Source organism: Dermacentor andersoni, chromosome 3, assembly GCF_023375885.2.
Source record: "Dermacentor andersoni chromosome 3, qqDerAnde1_hic_scaffold, whole genome shotgun sequence".
Classification (NCBI taxonomy): domain Eukaryota; kingdom Metazoa; phylum Arthropoda; class Arachnida; order Ixodida; family Ixodidae; genus Dermacentor; species Dermacentor andersoni.
Window position 1 is genome coordinate 65,305,123 of NC_092816.1, and position 21,729 is coordinate 65,326,851.

Below are 21,729 nucleotides of genomic sequence, written 5' to 3' on the forward strand. Positions count from 1 at the left end.
CGTTTATAGGATACTCGAAGCCATTACTTCCCATTAGAAACAAATAAATAAATAAACATGTCATGGTCGGGGCTTTGAACCGTGGCTCCCTATAGCACGGAAGCTTGCTCGCGAGGCTCTATCCATTTAACCACAGATGCTTTATTTTTCAGCGGTGCCTTGACGTAAAGATATTCCTATCTGTTGCTATTATAATACTGCGCAAGCCATCCACGATTGGTCAAACATTCTTTCGGACCAACCCCACTTCACCTGACGGTCATGCGACGTCACGAAAACATAGAAAACACCATATCTGAAATGACGTCTACACATTGATTATGCATGAATAGGCTGGAGAAAGGGCAAAAATCGTTATTTCCTATTCTACACTTTGCTCGCGATGTGCCCGCCGCTTTGGCCCAACTTTTTTTTTTTTTTTTTTTTTAGGGCTGCGTACACTTCCCCTTTCGGTCACGCGACGTCACAAAACAACGAAAACTCGACAAGTCAAAGAGACACGTGTGCCACTAAAGATGCATTAATATGCCGAACAAAAGCGGCTTTTTTTTCTTTTTCATGATAGCGATGGTCGGAGACTGCCTCATTACGAAACGAATAAAATATGGCTACCAACCAGTCGCTCTGGCACTGACTACTCATAGTTGTGCGGAAAATGTATTTCTCTGCATATGTTACAATTGTTTGAGTCACCCGCCGTGGTTGCTCAGTGGCTATGGTGTTAGGCTGCTGAGCACGAGGTCGCGGGATCGAATCCCGGCCTCGGCGGCCGCATTTAGATGGGGGCGAAATGCGAAAACACCCGTGTACTTAGATTTAGGTGCACGTTAAAGAACCCCAGGTGGTCGAAATTTCCGGAGCTCTCCACTACGGCGTGCCTCATAATCAGAAAGTGGTTTTGGCACGCTAAACCCCATAATTTTTTTTAATTATTTGGGTGTTAGTATAACGCTGGCGAGCCGTTCTCGCACGCATACGACATCGCTCTGTCAACTCTTCTGCGCATAGGATTCGTTTTAGCGTCATTTTAAATCTTACGGGCGTCACGCCACCGCGATTTTCGACCAGCCACTGTAAACTATGGAAAGGGTAGCAGACTAATCGCAGCTGCCGGCGCCACCCTCCTCATGCGTTTATTTATTTTCACTGCGCTCACTTGGACCCATTGCAACCCTCTCCCCTTGTGCGTGTTTTTCGCCTGTCGTCAGCCAATTATGTAAGAAAAACCTTTAAAGGTATAGGCAGCAGCATCTGCTTCAAAAGCAAACAAGAGTGGCCTCCCATGAACGAGGATAGCGTTTGATGGGCTGTTAACAACAACTAAAGAAACAAAAGTTACTGACGATTAGGACCCTCGCTAATGCAAAATATGAGCGCTTCTGCTTAGGTGTTTTGAATTCGCCATATACTGAGGCAAAGAATTTCAGTCTGAACGGCGGGATGGTCTCGGCGGCGGCGCTGAGCCTCTGCTCGGGTAGCTCATTTAAGCAGCGGCAAACCTCCACTGGTTGCGTCGCTCATTGGGCAGAATGAATGCGTGAACACGGAACCGCGGTGCTCCCGCATCCTCTAGCGGCGGCGCCGGCGGCGAAGTAGCGCATGCGCATGCGCTCGGAAGCCCCGGCCAGCGCTTTGTTTCCGCGCTCGCCGCAAGCCTGGTCGCCACCGGCAGTCCGCCTTTCACCTCACACTTTGGCCACATTCTCCTCCGCTTTTCTCATGCTTCCGATGCTTTCATGCTTCCGCTGCACCCTCGTCCTCGTGCTCTTTTCGCTGTCGCCGTCTTTCATCCCCGCTGCACTCGTTCGCTCCGTTACGAGGGACGCCGACACCGACGCTCAGCGCAAGGACGGGCGCCTAAGAGCTGTGCTTTAAAAACATTTCACGAAAGGGTCTATATAACGCATTCGCATTCCTACAGGTAAGCTGTCGTGTCTCTGCCGAAATTTCGTACACAGTACCGTTGTAAATACCATAGGGTTTCCTATAATATACTAGAGGGAACCCTGGCGCTATAGTCGTTGTCCTACCATTGAAATGATGGAAGTACATGGATTTGTCTTATTCTTGTGCTTTTGGATTCAGACATTCTTGGGGTTTTGTATATTACGCTACATAAATCTTACTGTTGTACATTTCAGAGCAATCTATACTCTTCGAAGTGCAGGAGACGCCGCGAAAACGCACAATCGCTACTAACTGCAACGATTGAGCTTGTTGAGGTGGCCAAATCGAAACGCGCCAAGCGTCTCAAGGCGTTTGATGCCCGCGATAAATTCATAAGGCCTTTCAGATCTCTTGTCGATGCATGCGTTCGTGGCTTGGACTTCCACTTCAGCCACCGAGGTGAGCGGAGGCGGAATGTTGGGCTCTTCACGAGCGGCTTCAGCGACCCATTTGGGCTGCGGTATCAGCGTAGAGAAAGAAAAAGACTATCAGGTCGACGGAACAACCAGGCCAAGACTACCAACTGATTTTACGAACGCTGCCGTATGGCATCGCGGCGATGCACTCTCCCCTCACGCAATGCCTCACCCGCTGCTTCGGCAGCTGCAGGTGTCCGCTTTCGACCGCTTTGCTCCGTCGAGGCGCGCTCGTGCCCGGCTTTCCGGCTCAATTGGTGCGATTGCATTGATGAGGCCGGATGCAGCGAGAAAAATCCGACAATTTTCTACTAAAGCCTAAGCATTATTTTCCACCGGAAAGATCATGGGTAGACGCGCATAAGCTAGGAAAAGCAACTAAGCAAAACTAAGCAAAAGCGTATTTACAACCGAGCCATAGAATGCTTACGCATTAGTAGACAATTCTCAGAATTTCTTTAGCGTTTTTGTTCGTCATATTGCCACTCGGTTCCTAGCCTACCTCCTGCAGTGGGTTTGTGTTATTGTGCAAAAAAAATGACCATCATCATCATCATCATCATCATCACCAATATCCGCGCACGGAGGGCTCTCACCCCAAGGTCTTCACTGAGTTGCTCTCAAGTTTCCGTGTTTTCTACATTTAATTGCGAAGCGATCGTTTGACAATAGCTCGCAGGCTCTTGATCCACGAGCGTGGATCGTGCTCATAATAGATCGTAGTCATGATGATCGTGATCATAATGATGATGATGATTATCTCAAGCGCGGCTACGCATAATACCCTCAAAAGTCCATTGGGCAAGAATAGGGTGACGTATAAGCAATATGTGCAATACTGGGATAAGTCCTCAGCGAGAGAAATAAATGGAGACAAAAATAAAAGAACTGTGTAAGAGATGTGTCACTAAAAATTTTTCTCGTGAGCCATACGGCACACGCATCCAAACTTTAATGCATTTCTAATGCGACTCCACCTACACTTCCCTCACAAGCATGGCGCCACGCTTGACGCAGTATCCTTCGACACTTGAGCAGATTATCCGATCCTTTGTCTACACAAACAGCAAGGGCTGTTGTATCAGCACGAGCCAGGCAGCATCAGCACGCAGTGGATCGAGTCGTCGTCGTCTTTTATTTCTTGTCGTTTGTGAGGTTGACGCTTACTTGCACAAGTCCTGTGAAGTGATTTTAGAGCGTAGCCCCGTTCCTGTGTTGAACGTCGACGTCTCTCGCCGTAACCGCGAGAACGCGCGCGTTCCTCGTCGTCTTCTTCCACAGCTGGCTCACTGACGGCACTGGCCTACTGCCAGTAAGCACGGTGATTTCGTTCTCAAATTCTTTGACTCAATATATCGCGAAATGAAAACACCACCCTTCGCTCCGTTGTAAATGCAGCGAAGTGTGGTGCCGCTGCGTCGCTAATCGGAAGATAGCGAGAGGAAGCGCATGGGTGACGCGTGGGCGCGATTCACAACAGCCGCCGCAGACAACCTCCGCTCATGCAGCGCTTTGTGTTCATTCAGACGATTCGCGCTACTCCGGCGCCATCTCGTAGCCATAGTCGCCGCAAAACTTTTCATGCGCGGCACTACGCTTTTCTTCTCACGCTTTGGCAATACCTTCCTCCTCGGCTTTCCTCCTCGCGCTTTATTCGCTTTCACCGCTTTTTTTTTTCATCCGCCGCTGCGCTCTGCGTTTGCTCTCATTTGTCGCGCTGCTTGTTAGCTCGTTTACGATGTAGGACGCCGACGCCGACGCTCGCCGCAGGAACGGACGTCTAAGAGCTGCGCTCTATTATTAGGTAACAGATCAGATAAGGCTGATCATACTTTCTGAAATGCTACACTACAGAGTTATGCACAACAATGCACAAGAGTGGTCGGATGACGCTGGGGTACCACAGATGGTTACTAAGGACTTACGGCATCTTTCAGCAGCTGAGCAAGGATTACTGTAAGAAGTCATGCAACAAGTTGAATGTATAATGATTGCAGCAACGTGCTACGGTATGCGGAATAATTAATCGTCGATTTGTAGCACAGTCCAGCGTGCAGAACGCATGTTCCACGAAAGCGTGTCAGTTCAGAGATGGAGCACCTTCAGTAAAAAATGTTTACACGTAACAGGCGGGAAGAAAACACAGAAAAAAAAGTTACGACCACCGTATGTGCTCGACTCGAAGGTCAATGGTGGTCAATCCGAAAGCCACTTCGTTAAGTGGGGTGTTTGGAACCGAGCGTACCGATTGTACGGTCCAACCTACTAAAGGCGCACCCGCGGCGCACTTTTTGGACGAGTGGCCACGGATTGTGGGCTGAAGACTCCCAAAGGCAAGCGCGACCCGAAGAAATGAACCATGGAGCCGTAGCCTGCGCTGCTGGTGGCCGAACCGGACGCGTGGCCAGCGAGCATCGTGACAATAGAAGAAGAAGCCTTGGTGGCGCGATGCGGCGCATGCCCGCATGTTGCCCGTGGCTCGGGCTGAAACAATGGAACCGCCTGCAGCTGCCACCAGGTTTTTCGAACACAACGTGGTGGGCTTTCGGATGGTCGGTGTCTGCGTGGCCTGCTGCCTCCCCCATCTGCGGCCGCCGCAAAAGTCCTGAAGAACCATGAGCAGCGGAGCCAGGGAGCTGCCCGCGCGCAGCGTCTCCTCGGCACAGTGCCTCATTCGTGAGGGCTACACCGTCGGAAGGACCATTGGCGAGGGCTCCTACTGCCGGGTCAAGTAAGCCTCTCTCACGCGCCGGTCCCGCCGGGCTCAGGGAGGTGCCGCGCCCGGTGCGGGCCAGCCGGCACCGACTGGCCGCTGCCTGGCGGACCTTCCCAAATAGAAAGCTCTCCTTTCGTGACAGTTCTATTAAATATTAGGGCCAATTTTTCAGATAATTTAGCTTTTTTGTCCGGAATTAGCCGTTAAGACCGCGAGGCTTCGTTTTTGACTCTGCTAGTCTTGGGCTCCGCGTTCGCCGATATCGTAGACAGCAGAATCTGCCCTGTTTCTTGCGGTCTCTTTTGAGAGAAAGCGCTTTAGTGTGCAGTTTTCCGACTTCGTTTTTGCCCTGGTCATTGTCATATTACCTGTCGCTTTGCCCTGACGGTTGTTCCAGCCGCAGGAGCAGTATAGCTCGCGTGCCCTGGGTACTTCGGCAGAGACGTTAGCTCAGCAAAACTCAAATTGCAAGCTGGATACCGAGTGAATTACGGCTAGGTGTATACAACGCTTTGGAGCAGCCCGTATATAGAGACACAGGTTGAAAAAAAGGAAAAAGAAAATCGCCGACGATTACTGCACTCCATAATCCGAAATTTGAGCGCACCTCTATATGTGTTTTTATTTCACGATATATTGATTGGCGAGGACAATCTATCTCTTGCTGCACCTTTCAAAGGGAGCGAACTGTGGCGCGACTGCCTCGCTAATGTGGAGATCGCAAGAGGCAGCGCGTGGATGACGCGTGGGCGCGATTCACAGCAGCCGCTGCAGAAGGCCTCCCAGACGACGCGCGCTACTATGGGGCCATCTCGTAGCCGTCGTCGCCACACTACGCTTTTCTTCACACGCTTCCGCCGTACCCTCCTCCTCCGCTTTCCACCTCGTGGTTCCGCTGCCCCCTTCTCCGCTTTCCTTCTCGCGTCTTTCACCCTTTGCGCTCCGCGTTCGCTCTTTCATCCCTCACTGCGCTCGTTCGCTCGTTGACGCCGACGCCGACGCTCGCCGATGGAACGGGCACCTAAGAGCTGCGCTAAAAAAAATGAGGAAACACTGACGCTCAGAAAATGTTTCATGTGCTTCTATATGGCGTTCCTCGCGCGAATGGTAACAAAGCAGCGTGAATGGCTATGGGAGAAAATTGTACAAGTAACTGGTGTGGATGAAATGACGCGCTGCATTATTACATGCATGGCGAGCGAGGTTCTCCCAACAGCCGTAGTTGCAGCTGTGGTGACCTCGACGCGTCTAGATATGTAAACCTTGGTTTGTCGGCTAACAGTTTTGACACTGTGCCAATTCACGCTCGGGCGCACTGTGTAGCTTCGAGCACAACATAGTCATCAGAACTTTTCGTCATTCGCGTGATCTCCAATGCCCACAGCATCGTACTATTTAGTTGTTTGAAAGGCCTAGCTTAGGTTTTGTTCGGCAAAGTTCAATGCGATCGATAAACATCGTTCTGCGGCGGAACGCTGGGACATTTAAATGATATACCACATTTTATTTATTTTTTATTTTTTGTGAAATTGAGTCGGCCGGTCACTAAGGTCCCTCGTTGATAGGTTGTGGTGCTCTATTTTCGACTTCCTCGTTAAACGCTCATTAGCGAAATTTCCACCGACTACGCTAGCAGCCTGCCGACACGTGCAGGCAATTACCGGCAACCTGAAAAATTTGTTCCGGACGCCGTATTCGGAACGTCTGCGACTTCGCGTTCGCAGTTCATTCGTGATTTTTAATACACTCTCACTGGTGGTTGGTGTATGCAAACTAATTCTCGTTTGCAGAGCAATTGACATGCCCATGCTTTGCTATGTCTTCCTGTTTCTCTACCCTTTGAAATGAAATTGTAAGTTTTAAAGAAGATTGGCTCTAAAAGAAAGAGGGCGCCTTATCTTTTTTTTTTTTTCAATGGCGCATGTAAATTTCATACAACACGTTTAACCGCAGCGTTAGTTTCGCCAACGGCGTTAGCCTTTAGAGTGACGAGGACTGTATGTACCATCATTCATGGAAAAGAGCACAGTCCAAACATCCAACGTAATAAAGATATATGTGAATGCATGTTAGTTCGACAAGTGTACAATCTGATGCATGGCAATCGTGAAGGAGTAGGAATCTGACAGCGAAAGCATGCCATGACGCTGGTTTCAGGCATTGAAGCAAAGCCCCTGTCCACTTAAGCCCTTCAGTATAGTATAAGCTCGTGGGCATTCAAACATCGAATGAAATGTCCTCGCCGTGCGGTGATGGCACAGCTGCATTCGTGACTAAGTGTTCAGTAACTTATACAGCTGGGATGAAAGATATCAAGAAACGTAATGGCGCATGTAAATTTTGTACAACAGGTTTAACCGCAGCGTTAGTTTCGCCAACGGCGTTAGCCTTTAGAGTGACGAGGACTGTATGTACCATCATTCATGGAAAAGAGCACAGTACAAACATGCAAACATGCAACGTAATAAAGATTATGTGAATGCATGTTAGTTCGGCAAGTGTTCAATCTTATTAAAGGCAATCGTGAACGAGTAGGAATCTGACAGCGTAAGTATGCCATGACGCTGCTTTCAGGCATTGGAGCAAAGCCTCTGTCCACCTAAGCCCTTCAGTGTAGTATAAACTCGTAGGCATCCAAACATCGAATGCAATGTCCTCGCCGTGCGGTGATGGCACAGCTGCATTCGTGACTAAATGTTCAGTAACTTATACAGCTGTGATGAAAGATATCAAGAAACCTACTCCCCCCTCTCCCCAACCCCCTCTCCTATCCATACCTCGCTACAGAAATATCACCCGAAGAACGTTGCCGTGGAAGCGCATAACGAAGTCAATATGTTTCTAAAAGACGGGACGCAGCACCATTTTACGGCTCTGTCAGATTCAAACATGGCAGCGGTGGCGGCGATTGCACGCAGAGAGATATCGAAGGGCCAGGAGCGGTACGCGGTCAAAATCATCGCAAAGAACCAGACGTCGTCGGACTTCGTGAACCGGTTCCTCCCACGCGAGTTGGACATCTTGCCGCGCATCGAGCACCCAAACATCGTCAAGGTCTACCGCATCCTGCAGGCGCGAGAGAAGGTCTTCATCATCATGGAGCTGGCCGAGCATGGCGACCTGCTGGACCACATTCGGGTGAGCAGCAGCAGTGGTGATTACTCGCTTCGTCGTAGTCAGTGGCTCATTTAGCGCAGATCACAGACTACCGTCTGGCCCTCGCCAAAGAACAATACTTAAGCGCCTGCTATACGGCGTCAGCCCAAGAAGCACGACTATGTCCCGAGATATTTCCTCGACCGAGACGACAAAGAAGGTTAGCCTTAGCAAGAGAAGGGAGCGTGAGTGCTATCAGTGTGTCAGCGGGAGCTCTCGCTGCATCAAAAACCACAACGCATGTGTTGATCGAAGAGGCTGTAATCGTTTTGCGACGTAACAGAATTAATAGTGTGTAGCTAGCTTCCGCTATAGGAATACTGATTCTTGGGTCAGACGGGAGTGCCTTTGTAGAACCATATATTGCATTGCATTGAAAGCTTTCTTTTTTAATATCCCCAAAGGCTAAGAGCCCACTCAAGCCCTATATATATAGGGTGCACTAGGGAAGCGTCAAAGCGCCGGTTTCTTGCTCGCAAATTTCTTTGACGCAGAGAAACCCGCATCAGAGTATTCCGGCAAGTAAAGATTTCTTCGCCTAAGTACAAGTGATTCTAGTGGTCTTCCAAAACTCAGTGACAGCAATGCCAGAAACGCGAGCATGTGCCGCATGTGAGCATGAGCATGCTCTGTGGAAGACGCAACAGCAGACTCGGCTGGAAGTCTTAACCGCAGTGCGCGCAGTACTGAATAACGCTCACTCCGTTCGCATTCCACGCAGAACCACGGCCGCATCAGCGAGGACAGGGCGCGCCGATACTTCGGCCAGCTGGCCAGCGCGCTCAACTACCTGCACGGCAAGAACATTGCGCACAGGGACCTCAAGTGCGAGAACGTCCTCCTCAAGGACGAGAACACGGTCAAGCTGACCGACTTCGGATTCAGCCGCTTCTGCCGTGAGTGCAAAAGGCATAGCTTGCCGACTCCCTCGCCATGAACGGGTTCTTTCTATAACCATGGGGCGAAGATGTATATGATTGAATGCGTAATTTATTAATAGTATTTCACTTGTTACCATCATGCCCACAGCGGGGTTCTAGCATGTCACTTGTAAGCTCACGCTGTCAGTTCGTTCTCAAGGTTTTTGTCAGCTTTCGAGCTCGTGAGACAATACTGCTTTCGCAAGCTGCCTGAGCTTGACAACAAGAAACGTAATCAAAGACATATAGCGCCACTGTCCATGAGTAACGTCGGGCAACGCGCCACCAAGAATCCGTCACAGGTTTTCTGTCAATCTGCTCATGAAGTTTATCGCGCTGCAGCATCGAATAAGGTTGTCCTCCGTAGGCTCGTTAAGACAAACGCGGGGACGGCGGGTCGAGCATGGTATAAAGCATCCGCTTCCCAGTCAACGAACTTGTGCGCACGACAAAGCGCCCCACATGTATATTGCTGAGCGAGTCGGGCTGCTTCCGCCTGCAACACGTGCATGCGTGTCGACTCGTCACTACGCTCACCCCTAACCCGTTTTTCGCCTGGTTCTTGCGAAACAGCTCATACATATTTTCCTTTAAAAAAATACTTCGCATCGACCACAGAAATGCTCACCTCCCACGTCTCCGCACGTTCGCCTCGCGCATGCGCAGATGACCCCAGCGGCAAGCGCGTGCTGAGCTCGACGTACTGCGGCAGCGCGGCGTACGCGTCGCCCGAGGTGCTGCAGGGCATACCGTACAACCCCAAGATGTACGACGTCTGGTCGCTGGGCTGCATCCTGTTCATCATGGTAACCGGCACGATGCCCTTCGACGACACCAACATCAAGACCCAGATCCGACTGCAGATGCACCGCGACGTGCGCTTCCCGCCCAACTACTCCATCAGCTCCTCCTGCAAGAGCCTCATCCGGCACATGCTCGAGCCGGACATTGTGAAGCGCGCCACGCTCAAGCAGGTGCTGCGACACCAGTGGCTCGAGGAAGGCGTCGCCGTGGCCTCGTGAAGCGCCCGGTCCGGGGCGCTGTGACCCCCGGCGAGCAAGCAGAGCACGCACCCCCCCGCCCCCGCTGAACTCGCCTTCCGTTCGCTCGCTCTTGTGCCTCGCGTTGCAGAGAGAGACAATCAGGCGACTCAAAAGTGTGCGTGCCACGCGCCATTAGGACGCTCGACCGCTGGCGCGGAAGGCGCCGGCGATGCTAAATTCCCGCCCGCCATCGCAGACGCCGACAAGTACCACCCAATAAAGCCCATACCACGTTAAAAAACACACACAAGCGGGTTCTCTGGTTTCTCTGCTTAAATCAAGGAGGCGACCATGCTAAGATTCCGAGCTATAGCTGTGCCGCCTTGCAAGCTAGTTTACGACTATGTACAGAAAACGTATCTGTAGAAAAAATATCGCTATGGGATAGCAAATGTGAAGTAATGTAACGCGGCGGTCAGAAATGAAGAAAGAAATGAAAATAACTCGCTACCCACACGGCTTCTACATAGCTCACATAATGAGTGACTGACACGGTTCAGCAACTTGGCACGGTCGATCAGCACTGCCATGGCTGATCGATTTCGACCGTCGGAGGAGTGGCCTCCTAGCTTGAATGGCTTCACACAAGCAAACCGCTTTCCCACGGGTAAGACGGCGCAGTCTGCGAAATAACTCTTGTGCAAATGACAGCGTTGTCATAACAGAATGATTCAGTAGCATATGCCTGTCAATTTTATCTGAATGTTCATTCAGCGAATTCCCAAAGCAACAAGATGGATATCGGGACTGTTCTTTCCCAGGCACCAAAAGCTCGGTACATCAGCGTTTAGTATTCTGCCTCCATGAGAATGCGGTCGTAGCGGCCTGGGACTGAACCCGAGACCTTGTGCTAGGCGGTAGAGCGCCGTTCATATCTACGACCTTAAAGGGACAAACATTCGTTCCACACGCGGATCGAGATAGCTCCGCTAATGGAAAGATCGTCTCTCTTATTGACTGAAACGGGCGCCGTTTTCTTCATTGAACGACGATTTATAACTTTAATTCTTCACAAATTGCGCAAACTGACTTTTGGCGCCCTCACGCCTGTAAAAGCATGACGAAAGATAGGATGCTCTATCACGTGACCTTCTCTTAGTATACGTGGCTCCTCTACCTTTTTTTTAAATATTGAAATGCAATACATTCTCTTTCTGTTATAAGGTCTTTCTGCAACTTGCAATGCGCAGCTAAATCTTCGCTTGTTGCGAGCAAAAAAGCGACGGCATTGCCTGCGAGATCCGGCGGCGCCCGCTGCAGCCCGTTCCCGGTGCCCATAGTGGTGCTGTGAGAACGTGCGCCCACGGTCAAAAAAAAAAAGGGGGGGGGGGGGGGGGGGGGGGGGGGAACCACATTGTCACTATAGCTAGCACTAGGATTTGCAGCCCCCCCCCCCCCCCCCCCCCCCCCCCCCAGCCAGAGAAACTTATTACAGCAACATCGTGTTTTGGGACGGGGGCTAAAAGTAAAAAATGCGGATGGAACGTCAATGAAAGTTTGCATTCACTCCTGCGAAAGTCGCCCATCGTTTTGCTCACCCGATTTGCGAGGCGGGCTATGGGCGTCGCTCTCACTTCTCAGTGTTGCTGGCGTCGGGCCTATTTTTTTTTTTTTTTTTTTAATTGCTCGAGTTGAAAAGTGCGGCTTACTTGCAACATGTGTACGCGCTTCTGGAAGTACCCGCTGCGGGCGTAAACGCAGCCGAGGATGGGAGCTTCGTTGCCCCATAAAAAACTGGGTCCGTGAAAATCGATTGTCAGCACCCTTATAAGCACCGCGCTTACTGGGCCTGGTTTTTTTCCACGTGTGGTGCCGCGATGTAGAACTGGGCGCGTATTTACACTGCCGAAGCGCCGCGGCGCCACTCGCTCATATTCAGTTGCAGATCCACGAAACGCTAGCGAATTGCGGTATCAACAAAGACTGCGCATAAAAAGGCACGCTGCCTCTTTGAACTATATTTGCAGCTTTCTTTAGCCCAGGGGAAAAAAAATCGGTGGCGATTTAGCGGGACATGCGCGAGAAATGCGTTATCATTACGTCGCATCTCTTTTTTAGGCCTCGGATCTATAACTTAAACTACATTCCGACACATTGCAAAGTGTTGTTCGGGAGCTCACCCGACACAAGTCCTGCCACTGCAACGGAGCGTGGTCAGTAGGAAACCACCGTCATTCTCCTCTCTCTCTCTCTCTCTCTCTCTCTCTCTCTCTCTCTCTCTCTATATATATATATATATATATATATATATGAGAAGCCCACACAGAAGGACAACACAGCGAGCTTATGTAGCTTATGAGAGTTTATCCACTAGTTGCTTTCACCCAAAAAGCACGTACTCGTGATGCCTGCGGCAGAAAGGATGTTCCACATCCGCCGCCAAGGTTTGTAAGTGGTGGCACTGGCTAACACTCCCAAGGTTAGTTCCAGTAGCAAAACAAACACCCAAGAAAACAGATGGGAAAATGGCGCCGCGGTAGCTAGTTTGGTTAGAGCATTGTAATGCGAAGACGTGGGATCGCTCGCCACCTGCGGCAAGGTATTCTTTCATCCACTTTCATTGCCATTAATTTATCGAGTATTTAATTATTTATCGTGTATTTAATTCAGTTAGTACAAATAATTTCCTCTATGTTGTCCTTGGTGTATGTTTGCTGGCTTCTTATGATATGATTAATAAAAATCGGGCACCTCGGTTAGCCCCCTTTCTTCTCGTTCATATACATATGTACACACCTCTCGTGACCTACCTGTACCATGTGACCGGCCTCCCATACCTTTCTTTTAATTTTGACGCCCTTAATGCTAACACAATAAAAACAACAGTGGGCATAAACAGAAGCCTTTGTGGAGCAATTATTTCGACAAGGAGACTTGTGCAACCTTTGTCACGCACGTGAAACGGTTGCACTGTATTTCTGCTAATCTAGTTATATTCCTACTATGACTTATCTGCTTAGAAAGCAGCTACTAGCATGGTAACACGCACACCAGACAAAAGCAATATCACAAAAATCAAGACCTCCACTTTATTAAAAAAAAAACGACAAACACGGCAACACTCATACACGAGTTAAACAAATCGTCACTGCTCTTGTGGCTGTTTGAAGGAGATCTTGAAAACTATATACATAGGGTTGGTGACATCCACTACTAAGAGTTCTTGGCCGTCAACAAATCCAAGTTCTGCAAGCAGACATGAGAAACAAACATTACGTTTGCGAGAAAGTTATACATGATAAAAATAGCTTGCCGTACATGACACACTGTGCTTAACTGCTCGAAGTCTTGGCACTAATTTATTTTGGTGACTGCCCAAGCACCACATATTGAGAATTCATGCAGAGCACGTATTTTCTCTCTCTCTCTCCATGGACGTGCATGAAAAAATGACATACGTGCTCTTTTCTCCTTCCACCTCTTATAACGCTGCACCGCGCGCACCAGTGCATAACGTGGTGCACGCTTCACAGGGGAATATCGGAGCCAACAGGCGACAGCCTGCAGAGTTGTTTCGGAAACTACCATCCCATGTAAATATGCTTACAACCTTCATTCACTTCAGAATGACAGCTCTCCCACTTCCCCACTCCCGCCTTCTTCCCTAGGAACACATAAACCCGAACAGGGACGAACCGCCTGTTACGCATAAGTATACGTGAAAGTGCGACGTGAAATCGCCCCGTAGCCGGATTTCAAGCATGGAGCACAGCCCCAAGTGTATGTTCTGGAGGTTAAGTTACGCCGCCGGTACAAATACACCTGAATCTGGGAATAAAATTTACGCATTGAAGTAGTTTCGGAATTATTCGAGTTTGTGTTGATCACGTGTCCATTTCATATCTGTCCTGTCATTATACGTTATTATACGTTACTGCACTAATAAATCATTCAACGACGATTGCAGGGCTTGTTTGTCGTTCTGTCTTTCTCGTACATTTTTCCCGTACAAAAAAGTTGACGCTGCCGATTTCTCCACCGTAATGAATTCAAGAAAATTTCACGCATAAAACCGATATTGCGGAAGAAAGCGCCGCTGTTACGCCTTTAGCAGTCGCCCACCAGTGACGAGCTGTTTGCACCTCACAGTCGCGCGAGCATGAAGCGAGCGTCCTTATCAAGCCGCGATCTCGATGAAACTCTAAGCAGTGGGCTCACATGCTACAAGTTCGCTGTATACTCTCGTCTTGGCGCAGCTGACGGTCTTAAAAATTAGGGCTTTACGAGCCAAAACCACGATCTCATTATGAGGCACGCCGTAGTGGGGGAGACTCCGGAAATTTGGACCACGTGGGGTTCTTTAACATGCACATAAGTCTAAGTACACGGGTTGTTCTCGCATTTTGCTCGCATCGAAATGCGGCCGCCGCTGGGGGGGATTCGATCCCGCGACCTCGTGATTAGTACCTCCGCACCATAGCCACTAAGCAGCCACGGCGGATTTGCTCGCGGACTGACCGCGCCCCCTTAAAAGTGCCAAACGTATTTCTCAAAAATCGCGATTAATACGCTGTAACTACACTGATGCACCACTGACTACGTTTACATGAACCCGTCGAGATCCACTGCAAAGCTCGGCGGATGTAACGTGCCATTTTCCTTCCCTCGTTCATGGGACAAATTGGCGGTGTCCAAACCATGGCGGCCATGACGTACTTATGGCGTTCCTGCCCGTAGAAAAAGCAAAGCCTTTAAAATCGGTGTCTATTTCTTAAAAGGTGCCGTCGGTAGACGGGGATTTTGACACCACGATTGGGGCGCTGGTAGTGCTCTCTCTCTCTCTCTCTCTCTTACATGACCCTGGTCATCGCGGCGCAAAGTGCGAAGCCGCGCTCGGCCTCTCCGTGAAAAAGGGCGGTACTTAGTTGCCCCATAAGCGCCAGTGCGAGGAGGTTTCTCCGAAAGTGACGTCAGGGCCTCTACTCCGAGAGATTGTGCAAGCCGGTGCAGCCACAAGGTGTGCGCGCGAACATTTGTTGACGATGTTAATCGGAAGTCGCCGTGACCGTAGAATTCTGTTTTTCTTTTTTTTTTTCACTTTTTGGCGATGCCACAGGCGCACACAAAAATATGGAAACCTTTGGGTAGCGACCTTTGTCTGGTATTTCCACAGTCGAGATTTCGAGATATTCGGAGTCCGGCGTGAAAACCTTGCGAGATAAGGGGGCAAAAAATACACGGAGCTGACACAGCGGCGGGACACAAACGTCGACACAGCCGACATTTCGGGATATCAGAGTTCGAGTTAACGAAATGTTTGCTATATCGTCGGCTGTGAACTATTTTGTCGCACCATTCATAGTGCTTTCTTTTGCAACTGATGCGAGGCAACGTAAATCGTTGCCACACGTATATTTAATTATACCGTAAAAGAGAAATAGTGGGCCTTAATTCATCCCACAAGACTACCAGATTAGCATTTCTGGTTTCATGTGGAAACTCGCCTGTATTTGCATCGGTTTTCAACAGATCACTGAGACATTCTCCAATTAATTGGAAAGCTTCACATCACCACCGCTGGCCCCACGGACAATGTCTAACTACGATCGAAATATCGGACGAGTTGATCCTTACTGCGTGCGATAATTCAGACTCCGTATGCACAGCCGCGTGCTAATTAAGGCCACCGATTTGTGCAAAACTAGCAGTACTTAGGTTCAACTGATAAGCCACCAGAGAATGTTCGTCGGCCATGTCGACTGTGCCTCCTTGAAACCGAAACTACAGAAGCCTAGGTGATCCAGTAGTCAACTGCGCCAAATCTTAAGTCAATCCAGTAAGTTGTAAAGGCTGCATTTGCGGATTGTTGTGCGAATTCCACACACCCAGCGTTAGTTCAATTACGTGTTAAGTGGCGACATGGTCTCGGACGACTTCCTCACGCAGTTTTAAGTGGTGCCAACCCTTTGTCTACACCAGCAAGGGTTGCGTTTAAATGAGCCCTGAAAGACGTTCTGAAGATACATAGTAAGAAAATGTCGCCAATCTGTTAACGAGGCTCCTCTGAACATGTGAGCCAAATATTATTGCACTGTGTGCAGCAGAGGATTGACAATCTCATGCCAAAAGCAGTGAAAAAGCGCTCCTTCACAATGTCGTCATGTAGCATCATCACAAGCAGCTGGACCCACCAACAGCTGCTGGCTGATTTCATGACCACTGAGAATGTTATCAGTAATACAATTATTGCTCATTTAAGTTAAATAGATGAAAAATATGTCTGCAGTTTCAATAAGACGAAGACAATTTCATCTTTGCGCTGCCGGTCTACACAGGACAGCTGCGTGTTGCTGCGACTGCTGCATGTGGCCTCTGAAATGAGAAGCACAGCGTAGGTAACACTCTCGCCACGGAGTGCTGCCACGAGCTGTCTCGCTGGTGAGACGTTCAACCTTCGAGCGGGGCCAGCAAAGCAGTTGTCCCTTGCCCCCCCTTGCCGTCTCCCCTGTGTAGCTAATGCAATAGAGAAAGCTGCTAGTCGGTCTGATAACTATGACCAATCTTGCTTGTGCCTGAAGGATCAACAAAATTTTTGCGGCAGGAGATTCGCAAGGCAACTTAGTGTAATCGTAATGTCATTCTACGATAACTTAGGAAAGCATTTCAGGGCCCCTTTAATTAAGTGAGGGACCCATTGCACAATGACTGTTGCGAAGAAACTGAGGATCATTCAGCTATTCAGTGCGGTCGACTTGTGTTATAACGCTAGGGGAACAAAGATCCGGTGCATGCATTGACTCTTTCATCGATCTGTTGCAACAGAATGACAGTGGTGAAGACACAAACTGATTCGCTGGAAGATGAGTAACATTATATATCACAAATGACGGGAAAGCATTTATGCACGCAACAACCGCGTTGGCAAACTTGGCCCATATTCTCAGATCATCACTTCGAAGATATTTTCACTTTCGCAATATTTCGCACCACTAGCACCAGACGTGTCGACAGCCACCAGGGTTCCTGGCACTTTTATAAGACAGCATTGGCACTGTGTAAAGAACAGAATGCTGTTGCTCGAAGACATCATTGCTTCTGGCGCTAGTCACGCTGAATCTCTCGAAATGACCCATCGCCGAAAGTGATCATACGAGAATACGGCACACCTTTCTTTTTTAATCACTTGTGATATAAAGTAAATTACTGGCAAATTCGATATTCCGGACACCCGATTATTAGGACTTTTAGACGGTCCCCATCGAATCTCAATTATCAGTCGGCAACTGTATTCGCACATTTATGCAATTGGACAAACTTCCAAAATAATTATAACAATAATAATAATAATGATCATAATAATAATAATAATAACAATATTAATAATAATAATAATAAAGAGGATTCAAAAAGGAAGGGCAGAGAGGTGAGCCAGAGCAGATTATTCAGCTCACTACCTTACACTATCTGAAGTATAAGAGCCGATAAAAAAGATAAGGGGATAAGGGGGAGTGAAAAAGCATGGAACACACATGAGCACAGAAACACAAGAAAACTTCACGAAATGCGCGAAAACAAGTATGCAAACATGTTAATAACAGCCTCCTGATGAACAGTCCCAGTAAAAAAAGAGAACAAGTGATTGGTGGCTGGAGCGGCAAAATCACGACAGGTAGCGCTGTTGTTCCCAGGCACGCCAATAGCGAGAATGCCAGGCTCATTCCATTTTCGAAAGCAGGGTTGACCGGCAGAGACCAATCCATCTTAAAGTTCGCATTTCGAAAGCTATCATATGTCTCACTTTTTGGCCAAGCTATGCGTCAACGAAGCTGTGATAGAGAAACTACCATTGCTTATAACGCCCGCAAATAAAAACATTACTGGGCTCACGTGCGCAGCCTCATTGGTGCAAAGTGTCGCCGAAAAGTGAGGCATATGACAGCTTTCAAAATGCGAGATTTAAGGTGAGTCGGTTTCCAATGGCCACCCCTGCTTTGGAGAATGGAATGTGCTTCGCACTCTCACTATCGCCACCATTTTTATCAGCACTATTGACATCTTGAAGCAAGTATTTAGGCACTCTACCACAATACGCATCTCAGCGACTGCACAGAACATGTTCGTTTTAGCAATGCGTGTTTTTTCTTTTATTTCCTTACCCTTCAAGGTTTTCTTGAGATTTTCTTTCGTCCGCTTCTCAATGTCGGGAACCGAAGGCATGTACAAGGTTTTGCTGCGTCCATCGACATTTGTAGTCATGCCTGGAGACTTCATCTGACTGCAAAACCAAACAATTTTGCATTTAAGAAAGGCACGGAAACAGATGCACAGTGCTCGGTGATTCAAATGTGATAATCGACTCTCATGGTGGCCGACACCTTTCCCGCCACCGCTGTGCGCTGGAGACACCGAGCTGATGCATTGTGGCATATGACGACTGTGAGGGCCTTTGTGACGCATTGTGGCTGCATTAAAAATGCACCTTAAAAATCTCACACCAGCTTACCATGACTGAACTTGGCAAGTTTCAAGTACTGTTACTGAGCCGCAATGGTCAAAACACAAAAAGCATCACTTCAAAATTCACGACGTCACACCGACGTACAACCGATGGTGTTTCAGGGTGAATTTCAAAAAACTAACTTTGACCTTCATTTTCCCATCTCATTATCAACCAATTCCCACAGTATTAACAAAAATAAGGTCTTGAAAGAATATTTTACCAGCCTAATTTGATTTAATGTGCCTTTATACAACGTTTTGCTAGCCATCACTCATACACTAAAAATTTGCCTACTGCACACGTTCCTTTTTATATTGTATTTGAATCAAGGCCTTTCTTTTCCACTTGTGTGTATTATACATTTTATATGCAAGCAAAAAATTTTGCATTTGTCACACATTTTCTTCCCAGTGAGTAAGGCCCCCCAGTTGCCAAGCCTGTACAAATCTTATGTCCACATCCAGTGATGATGATCACGATAACAACGTCAATGAAGATAACATAACGAATGAGCCCTCAAGATCGACAAAATTAAAGAAACATGTAGGAGGAACGTTGCAAATTCATCCCGCTTGCCTAGTGAACACACCTTATTCAGACACCCACAGTGACCTCACAATGAAACATGCATGATGCATTTTTTAAAACATCTGCAACGAAGTTTACACATCATTAAGCTGCGACTTACTAATCATGGCTGTTGATCAGGTGGTCATAGATTTCTTGCAGCTTGGTCTCTTCAGTAAAGTGAAGTGTGACAGGAACCTGACTGCAGGCGAGACATTTTTCCTGAGTGGAAATCAGAATGTTAGTATGTAAGAACAAGTGGTAACAATTAACATACCGCCCATGCAAAGAACTTGCAGAAGGAACTGAAGCAGCAAGCACGACATTCACAGTAGCAAACACAATCCTTATACCATTCAAGCTAGACAGATTTGTTGCTAAACAATAAACGAAAAAAGAAAAGAAGAAAACTTGTAACAAATGAGACCAATATAAGAAATGATAAGAGAAAATCTATAACTGATATGGTGCTTTCCATCGGTTAAATAAGCCCTGCTGTTTAAGTATTATTGCAATAAAAAGGAGGAACATATCCCATAAACCCACTGGTACACACCCAAAGGTGCAAATAAAGATGGCTCCAGAAAAGCAACCATTATTAAAACATTATATGGATGTTCTAAATGTCACCTTACTCCAACTTGCAATCTCAAGCACCTAAGTCGCAACTGTCGTCATTTGAATAAACGGAGACAAACACAGCAGATTTTTGATTGACCTCAGTAAATTAAGAAGTTCAATCACACAGCAGTTTATGCTAGGACATGAAGCAAAATATCTACTCAACATTTCGTTCAGCTTCAAAGGTGTACGTGTAGATGCCATCGGTGTCATTGAAAACCACATAGTTGTTCAGAGGGTTGCAGCAGCTGTGAAGACAACACAACACGGCATCTCATTAGGTCGGCCATATAACGGTACAAATCTGAAATGCTTTATCCCCATTATCTTCATATAAACAATGTATGCCAATAAAAAATATCTAATATAACAAAGACATTTTTGTGATAGGTATGAATTAGTTATAAATTGCCAAGGTTTGACAGCAGTAATGCAGCAGACACCCATTTGTCGCACTGGTTAACTCCACTTTTGATGTCACAATTAACTCTGTGTTTGCATCACTCTGACTCGCGAGAAACAAACTATAGCAACATGCATGATGGGGCAGACTTTGTGACAACATTACCTGGTAGCAATCTTGAAAACTTCATTAACACAGACTGCAGCTATCACTGCGTTGGTTGATGCCACAGCGGGTATAATCCTCTTAACTACACCTGCAATGTCAACGGAGGTTAAGGGAAACAACATGTAGAACATGAATGTGTCATTGTCTGCACGACAACAAGCAAGAGAACGCTCTTGATACCGTATTTGCATGAATCTAATGCATGTCTTTTTGCCGAAAAAATGGGTCCGAAATTTGCCTGCACGGCATAGACAACAGTCTACTGTCAGACACAGAGTCATTGCTACCACGAGAGGTGGCAGACCGCTTTTTCTTGAAGGTTGCTGTGGATTCATTTTGTGCTCGACTGTGATCACTTTCGGAGGTACTGTAACGTCACGAGATTTCGCACGGCTCGGCACCAGATGCGCAGGTGCACAAGGTCACCAGCATTTCTGGCGCTGCGCCAAGCTCGCTATCTGAGCAGAGTGCCAGGAATGCTTTCTACGGCATATCTTGTCAAACCCGATGCTGAGTCATGTAATATCTCATGAAAGTGATAGCAGTAACTCTAAAGGCGATCGCTCAAGAATAACACCTTGTTTTCTTGGTATCTGAGGCTAATAAAGCACGAATGGTGATGATGCGGGCCGCTTTCATTTCGAAAACTCACTAGAAAATGCCCGCTTTCTGCGAAAATTGACCACTTTTTTTTTTTATCACGAACGTAGGGCCATGCTATATTTTTATTTTATATATCAGGCACATATTAGATCCAGGTGCAAGTTACAATCAGATGCATGTTACAATCAGATGCCCTTTTATTTTCTTACTTTAAGCTTGCAAAAACTGGGTGCACGTAAGATTCAGGGGCGCATTAGAACTGTTCAAATATGGTAATCAATACATTAACTATGGTTGCCAATACTTTCCGATGCCGTGGCCAACTAGTGGTACCTTTGCAACACTTTTTACTCAATTTTCACGGAGTCATGGTATAATGGAACTTAAAGGGTCCCTCAAACGGTTCGGACAAAATTTGTAGATGTGGAGAGTACAGCTACAGTGAAACATTCGCACCACAATTTGTGTGACGCATTTCACAATAAGGAAGCTACGGACAGTTACAAGTTACCCTCCTCCATAGCCATACTTTTTCTCCTCAACTAATTCGCTGAGTGATCGGCACTAAGCTCCGCCTTCACTAGCTTTGCGTCATTATGGGACGTCATGTTGTCTACTTCCAGTTGTCTTGGAGACAGCGTGTGAAGCTTCTCAAACCTCTCCGCCAGCCTAATGGCACTCGATCCCAAGCTAGAGCTATCGAAGCAGCGCGCGTTGCGAGCATTCCGT

General features: G+C 47.8%; 2 protein-coding genes across 2 annotated transcripts in view; one reads left to right on the forward strand and one right to left on the reverse strand.

The window, feature by feature from the left end:
• Positions 1-4,801: 4,801 nt before the first annotated feature.
• Positions 4,802-10,439, forward strand: LOC126546360 (testis-specific serine/threonine-protein kinase 1-like). The gene is made up of 4 exons (XM_050194546.3): positions 4,802-5,094; positions 7,998-8,217; positions 8,957-9,131; positions 9,822-10,439. Exons 1-4 carry the CDS (start codon positions 4,979-4,981, stop codon positions 10,175-10,177), a joined length of 867 nt encoding a protein of 288 aa, XP_050050503.1. The 5' UTR covers positions 4,802-4,978; the 3' UTR covers positions 10,178-10,439.
• Positions 10,440-13,202: 2,763 nt separating this feature from the next.
• Positions 13,203-21,729, reverse strand: part of Uba3 (Ubiquitin-like activating enzyme 3) — a 32,898-nt gene continuing 24,371 nt past the window's right edge. The window contains exons 11-15 of the mRNA XM_050194457.3: positions 20,395-20,485; positions 19,993-20,074; positions 19,327-19,427; positions 18,295-18,413; positions 13,203-13,384 (exon numbers count right to left, since the gene is read on the reverse strand). Coding sequence (XP_050050414.1) covers positions 13,284-13,384; positions 18,295-18,413; positions 19,327-19,427; positions 19,993-20,074; positions 20,395-20,485 — 494 coding nt within the window. The 3' untranslated portion in view covers positions 13,203-13,283. The remainder of the gene's footprint in view (positions 13,385-18,294; positions 18,414-19,326; positions 19,428-19,992; positions 20,075-20,394; positions 20,486-21,729) is intronic.